The sequence below is a fragment of the Schistocerca nitens genome, chromosome 9, assembly GCF_023898315.1.
Source record: "Schistocerca nitens isolate TAMUIC-IGC-003100 chromosome 9, iqSchNite1.1, whole genome shotgun sequence".
NCBI classification, from domain to species: Eukaryota; Metazoa; Arthropoda; class Insecta; order Orthoptera; family Acrididae; genus Schistocerca; species Schistocerca nitens.
In genome coordinates this window covers 250,966,832-250,979,721 of record NC_064622.1, presented here as the reverse complement: position 1 = coordinate 250,979,721, position 12,890 = coordinate 250,966,832, and the positions used below count along the sequence as shown (strand labels likewise).

The 12,890-nt window shown below is 39.5% G+C and overlaps 1 protein-coding gene across 1 annotated transcript in view; it reads left to right on the top strand.

The window, feature by feature from the left end:
• Positions 1-2,356: 2,356 nt before the first annotated feature.
• Positions 2,357-12,890, top strand: part of LOC126204165 (endocuticle structural glycoprotein SgAbd-5-like) — a 28,221-nt gene continuing 17,687 nt past the window's right edge. Inside the window, exons 1-2 of the mRNA XM_049938572.1 lie at positions 2,357-2,371; positions 7,831-7,949. Of these exons, the coding sequence (XP_049794529.1) occupies positions 2,357-2,371; positions 7,831-7,949 (134 nt within the window). The remainder of the gene's footprint in view (positions 2,372-7,830; positions 7,950-12,890) is intronic.

Genomic DNA, 12,890 nt, shown 5'->3' with positions numbered 1-12,890 from the left:
TCATGATGACCATTATCCATTGTGAAAGAGGGAGGGAGGAGGGGGTGGAAAATCCGAGAAATGAGGGAGTAAGGGGGAATTCGAGGAATGCTACTGCTGACATCACTGATTCCAGGAATGCTGATGCTGACATCAGTCGTTTTCTGCCCAGAAATATCCTTGTCCCATCCATGCTGGTTGGATGGAAGTTCTGGTGTTTTAAAGCTATGCTGGCCGAATGGCAATTCTGGTGTTTTAAGTCTAATGTGCAACAATTTGTTTCATATATATATGACGTGTTCTGTGTACTGCGTTTTCAAATTTCTACATGCCACACCTATGTACAATCTATCACAGCTTTGACATTCAGAGAAATAATATTTATGATCTCTGGGAGATGTCCCTCGTGATTGTTGGTTGACTTAAATTTATTGCAGAGTTTTCAAAGTCTTGTATGCTACATGGAGACATCGGCAGTGGCTAATTTTCCTAATATCCAATTTTCTAAATGACTGATAAAAATGTAGGCTAAGGTTCCTGATACTGGCCTTCTCGTGGGTAGTCCCTCACTTTCCCGGTAGTATTAATCCTCTTCATGGAATTAGTTTTGTTCAGTAATCAGTTTCAGCGCACTAGTTTTTTTCTGTTATTGCTTCTATAATTAGACAGCTGTGAGACATGAGAGTTTTTTCTATGATTTCTATTGTTTCTGTAATAGAAGTGGAAGAGAAAGTGTTTTCTATGTCTAATAAAATCAGATATAGATGTTGCAACTTTTCTGTAATTTATAGCTGGCCTCATTGACGTCTTGTGTTTATGTATTTTTGGTTTGCGGCAGAGTGTCGGTGAGTGTGGATTCTTCTGTATTATGTGGTATTTCTGTTTATTAGAGAGCGCATGTTGAATGTTCTAACTGTTTTTTTTTTTCATTTGATTCTATTTATTCTGATTCAATTTACATAAATCAGCACTGCAAACACTGAATAAGCGTCTCTGGAGAGAATTTCATCGTGTTATTGCACAATTGTCACTAGGAACGCTTGGAACTTCAATATTTACAAGCAAATAATTACATGACACGACAAGTAGATGCTTCGGAGTCGCTGTTTTTGCGCACTGCCATAACAGTTGCCGGATTTTTATTAAAGTGATCGCATCTTTGCTTATGGGTTTGGCAATACCAGTCTTTCATAATTCGTGCAAAGTTTTCACCAAATAGCGACTGTCCATGGATTAAATTCATTACAACACCACACTATGAATTTGGCTGATGTAAGTCCACGTTCACTGTACACCATCTCATGTTTTCCTAATTTCGTTATCCATCTCGATTCCTCAAGATCACTCATATGAGCGTCATGCAGCCAGAACTTTAGTAAACATGAGCACTTTATTTTGCACTTACATTTATGTATTTTTTACACGCTTTGATATGTCTTTTGTTTACATATGATTTAGGTACCATTTGTGGCTTTCATAATATTCACTTACGTACTAAGCTTTGTGTAACTTTTATCTGCATGGCCCTGTCAATGTATATAATGCATTTGACTAGTACTTCAAGATATGTGTTCTTCTTGATAAATTAAGCAAACACGCTAATATTGAGGACATCATTGTCTCACCTACTAAAAATTCATCCTAGCATGTCCGTAAGGTGCACGCAATGTAAATAAAAAAACACCACATAATGAAAAGGAATGCACCCAAGGGTGCATTAAAAATTATAATTGAACATACCCTACAAAGCCTAAAATGAAGATAGTAACGAGACATTGAATCATCTATAACATAAAAAATGGGTAGTTATTTAGTAAATACATATCATGAAAATCATCAAAGTGCAACTCGCGGCCGTTTTCAAAAAACTTTGTTTTAACCGTCGCTCCCCTTGCAGGCAATGCCTGCTCTTACCAGATGCCTAGTTATTCATTTGTTGAGCCACATGTAGGCAGACGGCACCCAGTAGTGACACAAATTGTACGTACGCTCGCAGTATGTTTCTGAAATTACTGTACTTGTTGTTGCCTAACCACAAATACATGCTGTTGCCTTTCTCGAGCTAGTCTGTCGTGATATTTCAGCTCTTCGATTTAACATTTGAAAGCAGAAAACTTCAATTTTCCGCGCATCTGGGGAGTGGCAGGATTATCTGGCCACAGCACAAGGACTATAATAAAGCGAAGAGCCGGCTAATAACGGAGCATATTTAGCGTGAGCAATTTGAAGCAAGTTTTGGGAACAGCGTTTTTGAGGTGACTAGCGCGGTCACTGCCTCAACAGCGATGATTGGGGGGAGACGACGACCTACGAAGACCTTATATAATAGCGGCGCGTGCACAGTAGGACACTAGTCCTCCAGGTACGTCCAGCAGAGATGGCCGTCAGGAGGGTGAGGCCCCAGAGTATATGCTGGTTCTTTTGTAGTAAACATCGTTATCTAAACTGTATCCGCTGCTGTTACTGTCATAAGTATATTAGCAGAGGCCTGTCCTTTATCATATCTGTAGATTGGGAACAGCAGTTACTCGTACACATTCACGTAGCAAATTTTGGAAAGTTTCATATATTGTAGTAGGACAAATTGGTTTTATTAACTTCTTTTCTATTTTATTTATTTATTTATTGAGACCTACCGAAGACATTACAATATGTAAACGGTAGTGCTACAAAATCACACATTTGACAATTGGTGGCGTCACGTTCCCAGCAGCGATTGACTGTGATACTGTTGAATTTTGTTTGAAGTACTATCTCAGGTTCATTATGTAATTATCAGATTATTCAGGGTATAGTTAATGAAAAGAATAAAACAGGCTTTAGTACGTAATTCGTACATGTAGACATGGGGCATCAGTGGACATTAATGAATATCCACTAGGTTCCGTTCTACTTCTACGAGTGTCCATTATGTAAGCAAAACTCCTATTTAATATACAAGATGCAACTTCAGCAATTTTTGATGATGGTGTTGTAACCAATATCTATAAACGACCAGCAATAGAAGACATTGTAAGTATTATCTGTAAACAAACTTGTATCATGAAAATTACCGTGTCAAAATTCTGAGTAGAGTTCGTCTTTGTTCTTAAGTCACTTTAATATGTGTCTTCTAGAATCGTATAAAGAAACTACTTCATCTATTCATGTCGTTATTTTGTATAATTGTGAGCGGTATAGAGAAATTAAGCCTCCAATATTTTTATAATCAGTACTGTTCTATAATATAGTATTCTGGGGTATCTTTCTTTCGTTGCAAGAAACTCGCAGTAAGGTTAATATTCTATTAGCGCCGGTGATAATGTTGTACAGAAATGCTAGCACATGTGTATTCTCTTTAGCAGATCATTTTAAATAAATCAATACAATTTAAAGCCTACACATTCTTGAACAATGCCACTACCAAATTATTTGCTGGCTTACTTAGCAGCTGGCAACTTCCTTTACTTCATAGAAGATTTTTTTACAGAATGTGTAGCTTCGTTGTTATTTATTGGCTATTCCTTTTAGGTGACACTGACGTAATGATATCAATGTAGGCAACACTCTATCAGTATTGTCAGTTGATGTTAACCGAGAGCAGAACGAACTCTTCTGTGCGTGTTCTGCAGAACTGCCTTCTGCAGTCGCTATCAGAGCAGAGGATAAAGCTACTGGTCATTAAGGTTATTCACAGTTTCTTTTGGGACAATACAGGTATCCTAAGTTAACACTGGGATAATGAAGACACATAACTTTCCATTTATCTTTGACGTCGTATGATACTTTCCTGTATTTCCCCATCTTCTGAACGCAGGTTATTTTCTAATTATGGATCAGCATATAGTGATGCCTATGAAAAATAATTGTATCACCTTCCACGCTACCACAGTAAGTTGGTGATATGTGCCTGTACGCTACGTTAATTTCAATGGAAGTTCGAAGGCCAACCGGGTTAGTGTTGGACTGATAATGTCCAGAATTCAAACTTCTTCAGATCTTAGGACTTTTTTTGCCACTTAGCTCTATTCTCAAGTCTAGAAATGATTTGTTATTATGTCAAACATCAAGATACCGTGGTCTGCAGTTTAGGATAAACTGTAGGTTCACCGAAAGCTGGTGACGTAGGACGGTTCAAATACCAGATGAAGGCAATGGTATACAACCTCCAGTAATGCTCTCCAGTGCACAAACAAATGTTCGCATTATGGTTAAATTTAGCTTACTGCTCACTGAACTGCTTATGTACCTCTGATCTCTAATTAGTTTGATATGACTCGCTTTTATTGACTGAGTAATAGTGGCACATAATTAAAACATTCACGAGCTATCTGACGGAAAGTATTCAGACACTATTAGCGGACAGCAAAATGGGGTGTGAAGACCATAACTCTGCTGTGGACACTTTCAACCTAGTTCTGAGTGTATGTAGAGGAATAGATGGACATTCTTCATCAACAGCAGAATCCAGAGGAGGTAGTGATGTTGGAGTCTGGCGTCTGGAGCAAACGCGACGTTATAACTCAACCCAGAAGTGTTCAAGATCGGGACTCTGGGCAGGCCAGTTCATTCAAGGAATGTTGTTGTCCACGTAGCACTGTCTCACAGATGCTGCTTTATGATGATGTGGATTGTCGTGCTGATACAAATAGATATCATTTCCAGACGTTTTCTGTGATGAACGTAGCACACAATGCTATGTGTTCATATCCTTCTGTATGTATCGTTTACTTGAGTGCAATAAGGAAACCACACACTAACCGCGAATAACACTCCTATATTCTGTCACATCCTTCTCTGTACCTCCCTGCTGGCATTGTATATGAAGGTGGATAACTTTCTCCAGGTATTGGACAAATCCAAATCCGTCTATCGTATTGTTACAGGGTATAACGTGATTTACCAATCGAAATCATTCGTTTGAGTCACTGACTAGTGGTTTCGCTCTTCACACAACCTTGCGCGTGGCTTAGCAGTGATTACACACGTGCGTGGCTTATAATTAGCTGATTGTACCACATACTTCTTAACTACTTAAGCACAGGCATTTAGGTCGTTGGACTACTGGCAGCACTTTGTAACTCACGGATGGTTTTTTCAACCAGTACATGATTTCTTACAACCACGCCAACGGTCTCTGCCGGTCAGTACATGGTGTCTACCTCGTTTAGATATATCTGTGGTTGTGTCTTCGTGTTTCCACTTCATAATCACATTATATCGAAAAGATACATTTGAAGACGTGTGTTGGAAACATTATTTACTAAGGCCCTAAGTCCCCTCTAAATATCCTGGATACCTGTTACAGGAATTATATGTTCGAGTATAATAACTTTTCTGGAGACTAGAAATCTACTCTGTAAGAATCAGCATGGGTTTCGAAAAAGACGATCGTATGAAACCCAGCTCGCGCTATTCGTCCACGAGACTCAGAGGGTCCTAGACACGGGTTCCCAGGTAGATGCGGTGTTTCTTGACTTCCGCAAGGCGTTCGATACAGTTCCCCACAGTCGTTTAATGAACAAAGTAAGAGCATATGGACTATCAAACCAATTGTGTGATTGGATTGAAGAGTTCCTAGATAACAGAACGCAGCATGTCATTCTCAATGGAGAGAAGTCTTCCGAAGTAAGAGTGATTTCAGGTGTGCCGCAGGGGAGTGTCATAGGACCGTTGGTATTCACAATATACATAAATGACCTTGTGGATGACATCGGAAGTTCACTGAGGCTTTTTGCGGATGATGCTGTGGTATATCGAGAGGCTGTAACAATGGAAAATTGTACTGAAATGCAGGAGGATCTGCAGCGAATTGGCGCATGGTGCAGGGAATGGCAACTGAATCTCAATGTATACAAGTGTAAAGTGCTGTGAATACATAGAAAGAAAGATCCCTTATCATTTAGCTACAACATAGCAGGTCAGCAACTGGAAGCAGTTAATTCTATAAATTATCTGGGAATAGGCATTAGGAGTGATTTAAAATGGAATGATCATATAAAGTTGATCGTCGGTAAAGCAGATGCCAGACTGAGATTCATTGGAAGAATCCTAAGGAAATGCAATCCGAAAACAAAGGAAGTAGTTACAGTACGGTTGTTCGCCCACTGCTTCAATACTGCTCAGCAGTGTGGGATCCGTACCAGATGGGTTGATAGAAGAGATAGAGAAGATCCAACGGGTAGCAGAGCGCTTCGTTACAGGATCATTTAGTAATCGCGAAAGAGTTACGGAGATGATAGATAAAACTCCAGTGGAAGACTCTGCAGGAGAGACGCTCAGTAGCTAGGTACGGGCTTTTGTTAAAGTTTCGAGAACATACCTTCACCGAGGAGTCAAGCAGTATATTGCTCCCTCCTACGTATATCTCGCGAAGAGACTATGACGGTAAAATCAGAGAGATTAGAGCCCACACACAGGCATACCCGACAATCCTTCTTTCCACGAACAATACGAGACTGGAATAGAAGGGAGAACCGATAGAGATACTCAAGGTACCATCCGCCACACACCGTCAGGTGGCTTGCGGAGTAAGGATGTAGATGTAGATGTAGAATTGTGAAACACACTCTGTAAACTGAAAGAAATTCAACCTGATTTTCAGCTCAATAGTTACGCTGATCTAATTTAATGTGTTGTGCTTAGTGGTATGGTGATAAATTCTGCTTATGGATTGAGCTTTTTCATTCAACATATAAAACGTCACAGCTCTGTGAGCCGTTAGTTATGCCCGTGTCAACCATGATGGTGCTGAATTTTTGCTAGGGATGTTTCCATATGACATTCTTTACACATTGCTGCGTAGATCATGATATGCTGCAGTACAGCTTCTTACTACCCAAATGGAGGGAATCAGCTAATATGTAGAAGCGAAATAGTTTATTTCAAAGAAGAAACAGCGTCATGCAAAAAAGTCTCAGTTGAAGCAAACATTTTTGTCAACCGGATTTGTATCATACGACTGAGTAATATTAGACCTCTCATTGCCATGATTGTTGCATTAAAGAATATTTTATCGCCCAGTTAAGAAATATCATTATAAAGTCATGTTGTGTGACTTTTCAGTGTCCAAATACTTCACTTGATTGCTCAGCATGGAAGAGCTCACCCACAGAAGTTGTTAAAATCACGAAGACAAAAAGAGCACAAAATATATTTTTTGTGGAGGACGCTCTGAAGGATAGTTTAGTATATAAAGATTAACTGCTGCTCTCTATTCCTGGACGCTATTATGAATTATTTTTTACTGTTACAACGGACAAAAACCTGCTGCAGGTAGGCATAAGTTTCACTTAAGGTGGAAATGACTTATTTAACTTTGATAGGTCTTGATTTGCAACATTAATCCTGGTTCCTGCGTTACACAATCATGTGTTTTTCACCTATGTATAATAATCCTTTCAAATTTACAGACGGACATCTGTGTAGAATTAATTCTTATTGAGATAGATCACTATAGTAATGGAATTAAAAGAATGAAAAAAGACAATAATGTCTCTTAACAACAAACTGGTCCATCAAGGTGAGCAAGAAAAGGAAAGCCGAGTTCCGGTTCGCTATGCCATTCGTATATCACATTAGTGTCTTTGTCCCGAAAAACTGGGTGCCAATGTGAGTGTACTTACACAAGTAAGTGTGATTGTGAATGTGTTTTTTATTTTTTTGTACTCACTTTCTGTTGTGTGTGTGTGTGTGTGTGTGTGTATGTGTGTGTGTGTGTGTGTGTGTGTGTGTGTGAGTGAGTGAAAGAGAGAGAGAGAGAGAGAGAGAGAGAGAGAGAGAGAGAGACTTGGAAAGGAAGGAGGAGCAAGTGTTTTAGAGAGGTTTTGAGTTTCTCGTGTTGTTAACATTTGTGCTGTACCTATCTTACAGATTTTCCTTGTTACTGCGTTCCTGAATGCTGTTCTAGCAGCACCGCAGTTGAATCCGAGAGACGCTACCATTGTTGTACTGGAGAATAACTTCAACGGAGTTGATCCGTGGCACTGGAGGTATGTCACTAATATGTTATACCTAAAGTACTCATCATCACATTTAACGCTAATACACTTAAATAAAGGTTTTCCTACGATTACTTATTAAAATGGAGGTAAGCTCAGTAGTCTGTCGCAAAGATAGAGCAACTATTGATAGTTTGTGACGCATTCGCTTTTAGAGATACAATGTTACTAACATATTCATTGTGGTTCGTCAGAAATAGCTTCTCAGATTATACGGCCAAATACAGTAACGTCTACCAGCTACAAACATACTGATTTACACTCTCCTGCTAATCGCATTTAGAGATCAGTTTAAACACAGAGGGCAAAATATCTTACTGCTTTTTTGAATTATTCAGTCTAGGTTATGCCTGATGCTGTTCTCCTTTTGACAATTATTTATTTCACATATCCTACATGGTACGCCCAAGATTAAGTGGTGTAATCTGGAGGACCGCAAAGTGTTCTTTTGAAGTTGTAATATGCTGAAGATAGGTATAGTACATCATTTGTGTAAGGAAAACGATTGCTAGCATTTGATCACTTCTCGAGAAGGGCACGAGATTTTTCGGATATAATAATAGTTGCCCATTCCGTGTGAACTTTTATAAGACACTATACAAATATCTTAAAATAGATGTTGGAACTTTGTTGCAGCCTTTGCGACAAGATCTGTCCTCCCACACCCAGTTACTCCGTCATGATGAAACATCTTTCCAGCTTTTCGTAGACCAAAAAAAAACAGTATATTTCAACTCCCTGTCGAAGGTATGGTTCCCCAATTATTTGGGACGGACTGTACGCCAAGTTTTTTCGGAAGTGCGGAAAAGGATAATAGACATGTAGTTTTCGAAGGAGACCACGGGAGATATAAATGTAAGCGGTCAGATACAGATGTGATCCTCTCATCTACAGAATGCTAATCTAAAGCCTTAGCATTACGCAATTTTCCTCGTTTCCATGCAACCATCAATCTCCAGATTCTCTTACCTTCATCTTTCGCCAATTAAGTGATATAACCACATTCCCAAATTTTTGTTTATATCTACCTTCCTCGTACCAACCTCTACAATTGTTTTTTTGGAGACGTCCATTTATCTTCAAGTGAGCTAAGTATTGTAGCATTCACTATCGCAGTATTTTTAGAGAGCTTCAAGAACACATCATCATTCCTGAGAAGCGCACTATGCCACATCACTAAACTTTGATCCCTCCTGACAATTCTCTCAAACATCAGCCTATTCATCACCATTATTAAATTGTGTTCCGAGTCTGTATCTGCTGCTTATTACGCCCTACAAACCAGTATAACATTTTGGGATGTATGTCATGCTAAGATGTAATCAACTTTGTATGCTGCAGTATATACAGTTATTTCTCAGATAGACCTCGTCTTCTTGTCTTTTTTGAACTGTATATTTGTTACTACTATCTGAAATTTGTTGCATAACTCATTGAGGTTTACTGCTCTCTAATTTTATAATCAAACCCAGTTTCGCACGTAACTTTTCCGTTCCCTTCATCTGTTCCCATCCTATTACCAGCTGAACTGTACTGCAGGATTCTACTTTCCCTTACTCCCGCCCCATTTACTGCAGCTGAGTCCACGTTCTCCAATAGCTCAGTCTGCAGTTCCTTGCCCTACCACAGTGTTCCTATTCTCTACGATTATTAAATTTTCATCTCGTTTTAGAAATCGAGTTATCGATATTGATCGCTGATCCGTAGAGACATGAACTCTTCCTAAAAATTGTTTGTCTTTTACGTAACATTAACCGAAATATTTTTTAAATAATTGCCTCATTTTATGGTTCTGGAAAGTTAAGATTGTCTTATAGACGTCGGGCGCATTTAGTGCAATGAGTAAGGAAAGAAATGTACACTTTGTTGCACGTAAATAATTTGCATATTTTTCATAATACCCTCCGTTTGACAAAGTATGAATATTTTTTCACTAAATGCTGCTCTTAAATGTAACGCACATCGATTTCAGTAACATTTTATTTAGCTCAAAAGTAGACCTTTCTTAGCAGCGCTTTACTTTGTTCAGGAGTAAAACTTTTTACTTTCTTTAAGGTCTTATTATCAGCCTTTCATTATTTCTTGTAACACCAGCAGATGATTTAACCTTTATTTTTACGCAGTCACTACCTCACCATTTTGGACAAAAGCATATCAATAGTACTTTCAGACTTTCGCTCTACTTTCGGTTTATTCCGTGGCATCATTCAGGAGTACGGAATACTGTAAAGCTGTCATTACTCAATCGTCAGATTGTTTAGTGACTGCAGTGTTACTTCACAGTCGCCCCTGGGAGTAGCACGATCCGGTGGTACACCGCAGCGACCTTTCCGCACCTCGACCCACATTTGTGCTCCTGTTGAGTAATCACTAGCCACAAAGATCTCAACACGCTGATAGATTCGTCATTAAATCACATCCAATTACGTTTCTGCTGAGAGTCAAGCGTAGTTGGGTAAAAAGAGAAAAAGCTAAGAACAAAAGTGACTATCCATTGCAATTCGCCTTTAGGACTCTTCCAAAAGCCCGACTTTTGCTTTAACTGTAGGAAACCGTACACCTATTTGGGATGTCAGTTGAGAATAACAAAAAGGATACACTGCAATTGTGGTCACCCAGTAGTGTTATAGTTGTCAAAAAGGAAGATTAGAGCCTAAGGTCTCGTCGACGACGCAGAAGCTCCGGTTTGGGAAGTATATGGAAGTGAAAGCGCCGTTCCATTTCAAAAGAACTATCCCGACATCTACCTTAACACATTTATGAAAATAGTGTATAAACCTAAGTATGGATGGCCACATGGAGATTTGAAGCACAGGTTTCACGAACTGCGTCCAGGCTCTCACCACTACACCACATCTTGCACTAACGTTTTATATTGTGTCTCCTTTATAGATGAACCGTACTTGCCTCGAATTCTCCCAATAAACCGGAGTATACCGTTCACATCTCCTAGCACAGTCCTCATATGCGCTTTGTATTTCATGTCACTTTGCAACGTTACGCCCGAGATATTTAAATTGCGTGGCTGTGTCTAGCAGGACGCTACTAATGCTGTGTATGGACATTACGGATTTGTATTTCCTACTCATCCTCATTCACTTACATTTTTATACATTTAAAGCTAGCTGCCATTCATCACACTAACTAGAAATGTTGTCTAAGTCATCTTGTATCCATCTACAGTCACTTAACTTCGACACCTTACCATACACCGCAACATCATCAGAAAACAACAGCAAATTCCTTCCACCCTGGCCGCCAAATCATTTGTGTACATAGAGAAGAATAGCGGTCCTATCACACTTCCCCGGGCCACTTCTGACGATACCCTTGTCTCTGATAAACACCCGCCGTCGAGGACAGCATATTGGGTTCTATAACTTAAGAAGTACTCGAACCACTTACATATCTGTGAACCTATTCAATACATTCGCACCTTTTTTAACAGCCCACAATGGGACACTGTGTCAGACCATTTCAGAAAATCTAGAAACATGGAATCTGCTTGTTGTCGTTCGTCCGTAACTCGCAGTGTATCACGTGAGAAAGGGCAAACTGAGTTTCTCAAAACCGATACTTTCTAAAACCCTGCTTGTCAGTCTCAAGGAAGTTTATTATATTTGAACTGAGAATATGTTCAAGGATTCTGCAGCAAATCGATGTTAAGCTTATTGGTCTCTAATTTTGCGCGTTCGTCCTTTTGCCCTTCTTATACACAGGAGTCACCTGCGCTTTATTCCAGTCTCTTCGGACTTGCGTTGGGCGAGAGATTCGCGATAAATGCGAGCTAGGTAAGGGCCAGTGCTGTAGAGTACTTTTTGAGAAGCGAAAGTGGGTTTCCATTCGAACCTGGTGACTCATATTTTTCCAACTGCTTCAGTTGTTTGTCTACGCGAAGGATACTTCTTACTATGTTGTTTATACGCTTTCAATCTTTTTTACTCTTTCTGATTTACATTATGAGGAAGAAAATTAACTATGTTTTAACGTTACATCTCTCTATTTCGTGGAACAGGGTTAAATATGTATGAAAATTAAACCACTTGCTACCGAAATATTCTAAGGTTGGTCGCACAAATGTTTTGTAAGCAATCAAATTGTAGACATTGCACATCCATAGGTTTCTACCAATGAACCGATGTTAGGTACCTGCGATACTGGGCCTATGTGATCCTTCCATTTCATATCGCTACTAAAGTTTACCCCCATATATTTGTAAGCGTTGACAGTTTACAGTTATGAATCACTGATTTTGTAGTCATATGGCATATGTTGTTTCTTTTCCATTTCGTGAATTGCAGAATTATAGATTTCTGAATATTTATAACACGTTGATTATCTCTGCTTTGAAATAGTGTCAAGACGTGACTGAATATTTGTTCAGTTACATTCAGTTCAAATGTCTCTGAGCACTATGGGACTTAACATCTGTGGTCATCAGTCCCCTAGAACTTAGAACTACATAAACCTAACTAACCTAAGGACATCACACACATCCATGCCCGAGGCAGGATTCGAACCTGCGACCGTAGCAGTCGCGCGGTTCCGGACTGAGCGCCTAGAGCCGCTAGACCATCGCGGCCGGCCAGTTACATTCAGGCTGTACGTCATTGAAAGTAAGCACTTCACCTGCGAATAGTCTCAGGTTACTATTAACGTCATTAATACGGAACAGGAACAGACAGGGTCACAACACACTTTCCTAGAGCACAACTGAAACCATCTCTACTTCAATCCATAGCTCCACATCCAAAATAACATGCTGCGTCATCCCCATCAGAAAACCTCAATCCACTCACATCTTTAGGTTTATACCACATGCGGTAGAACTTCCGATAATATTCGTAAGCCTAGATGCTGCAGAGTCAAATTTTGTCCAAAAATGAAAACGATTCTGCATCGGCCTGACCCCCTTGATCAGCGGCTTTCAAT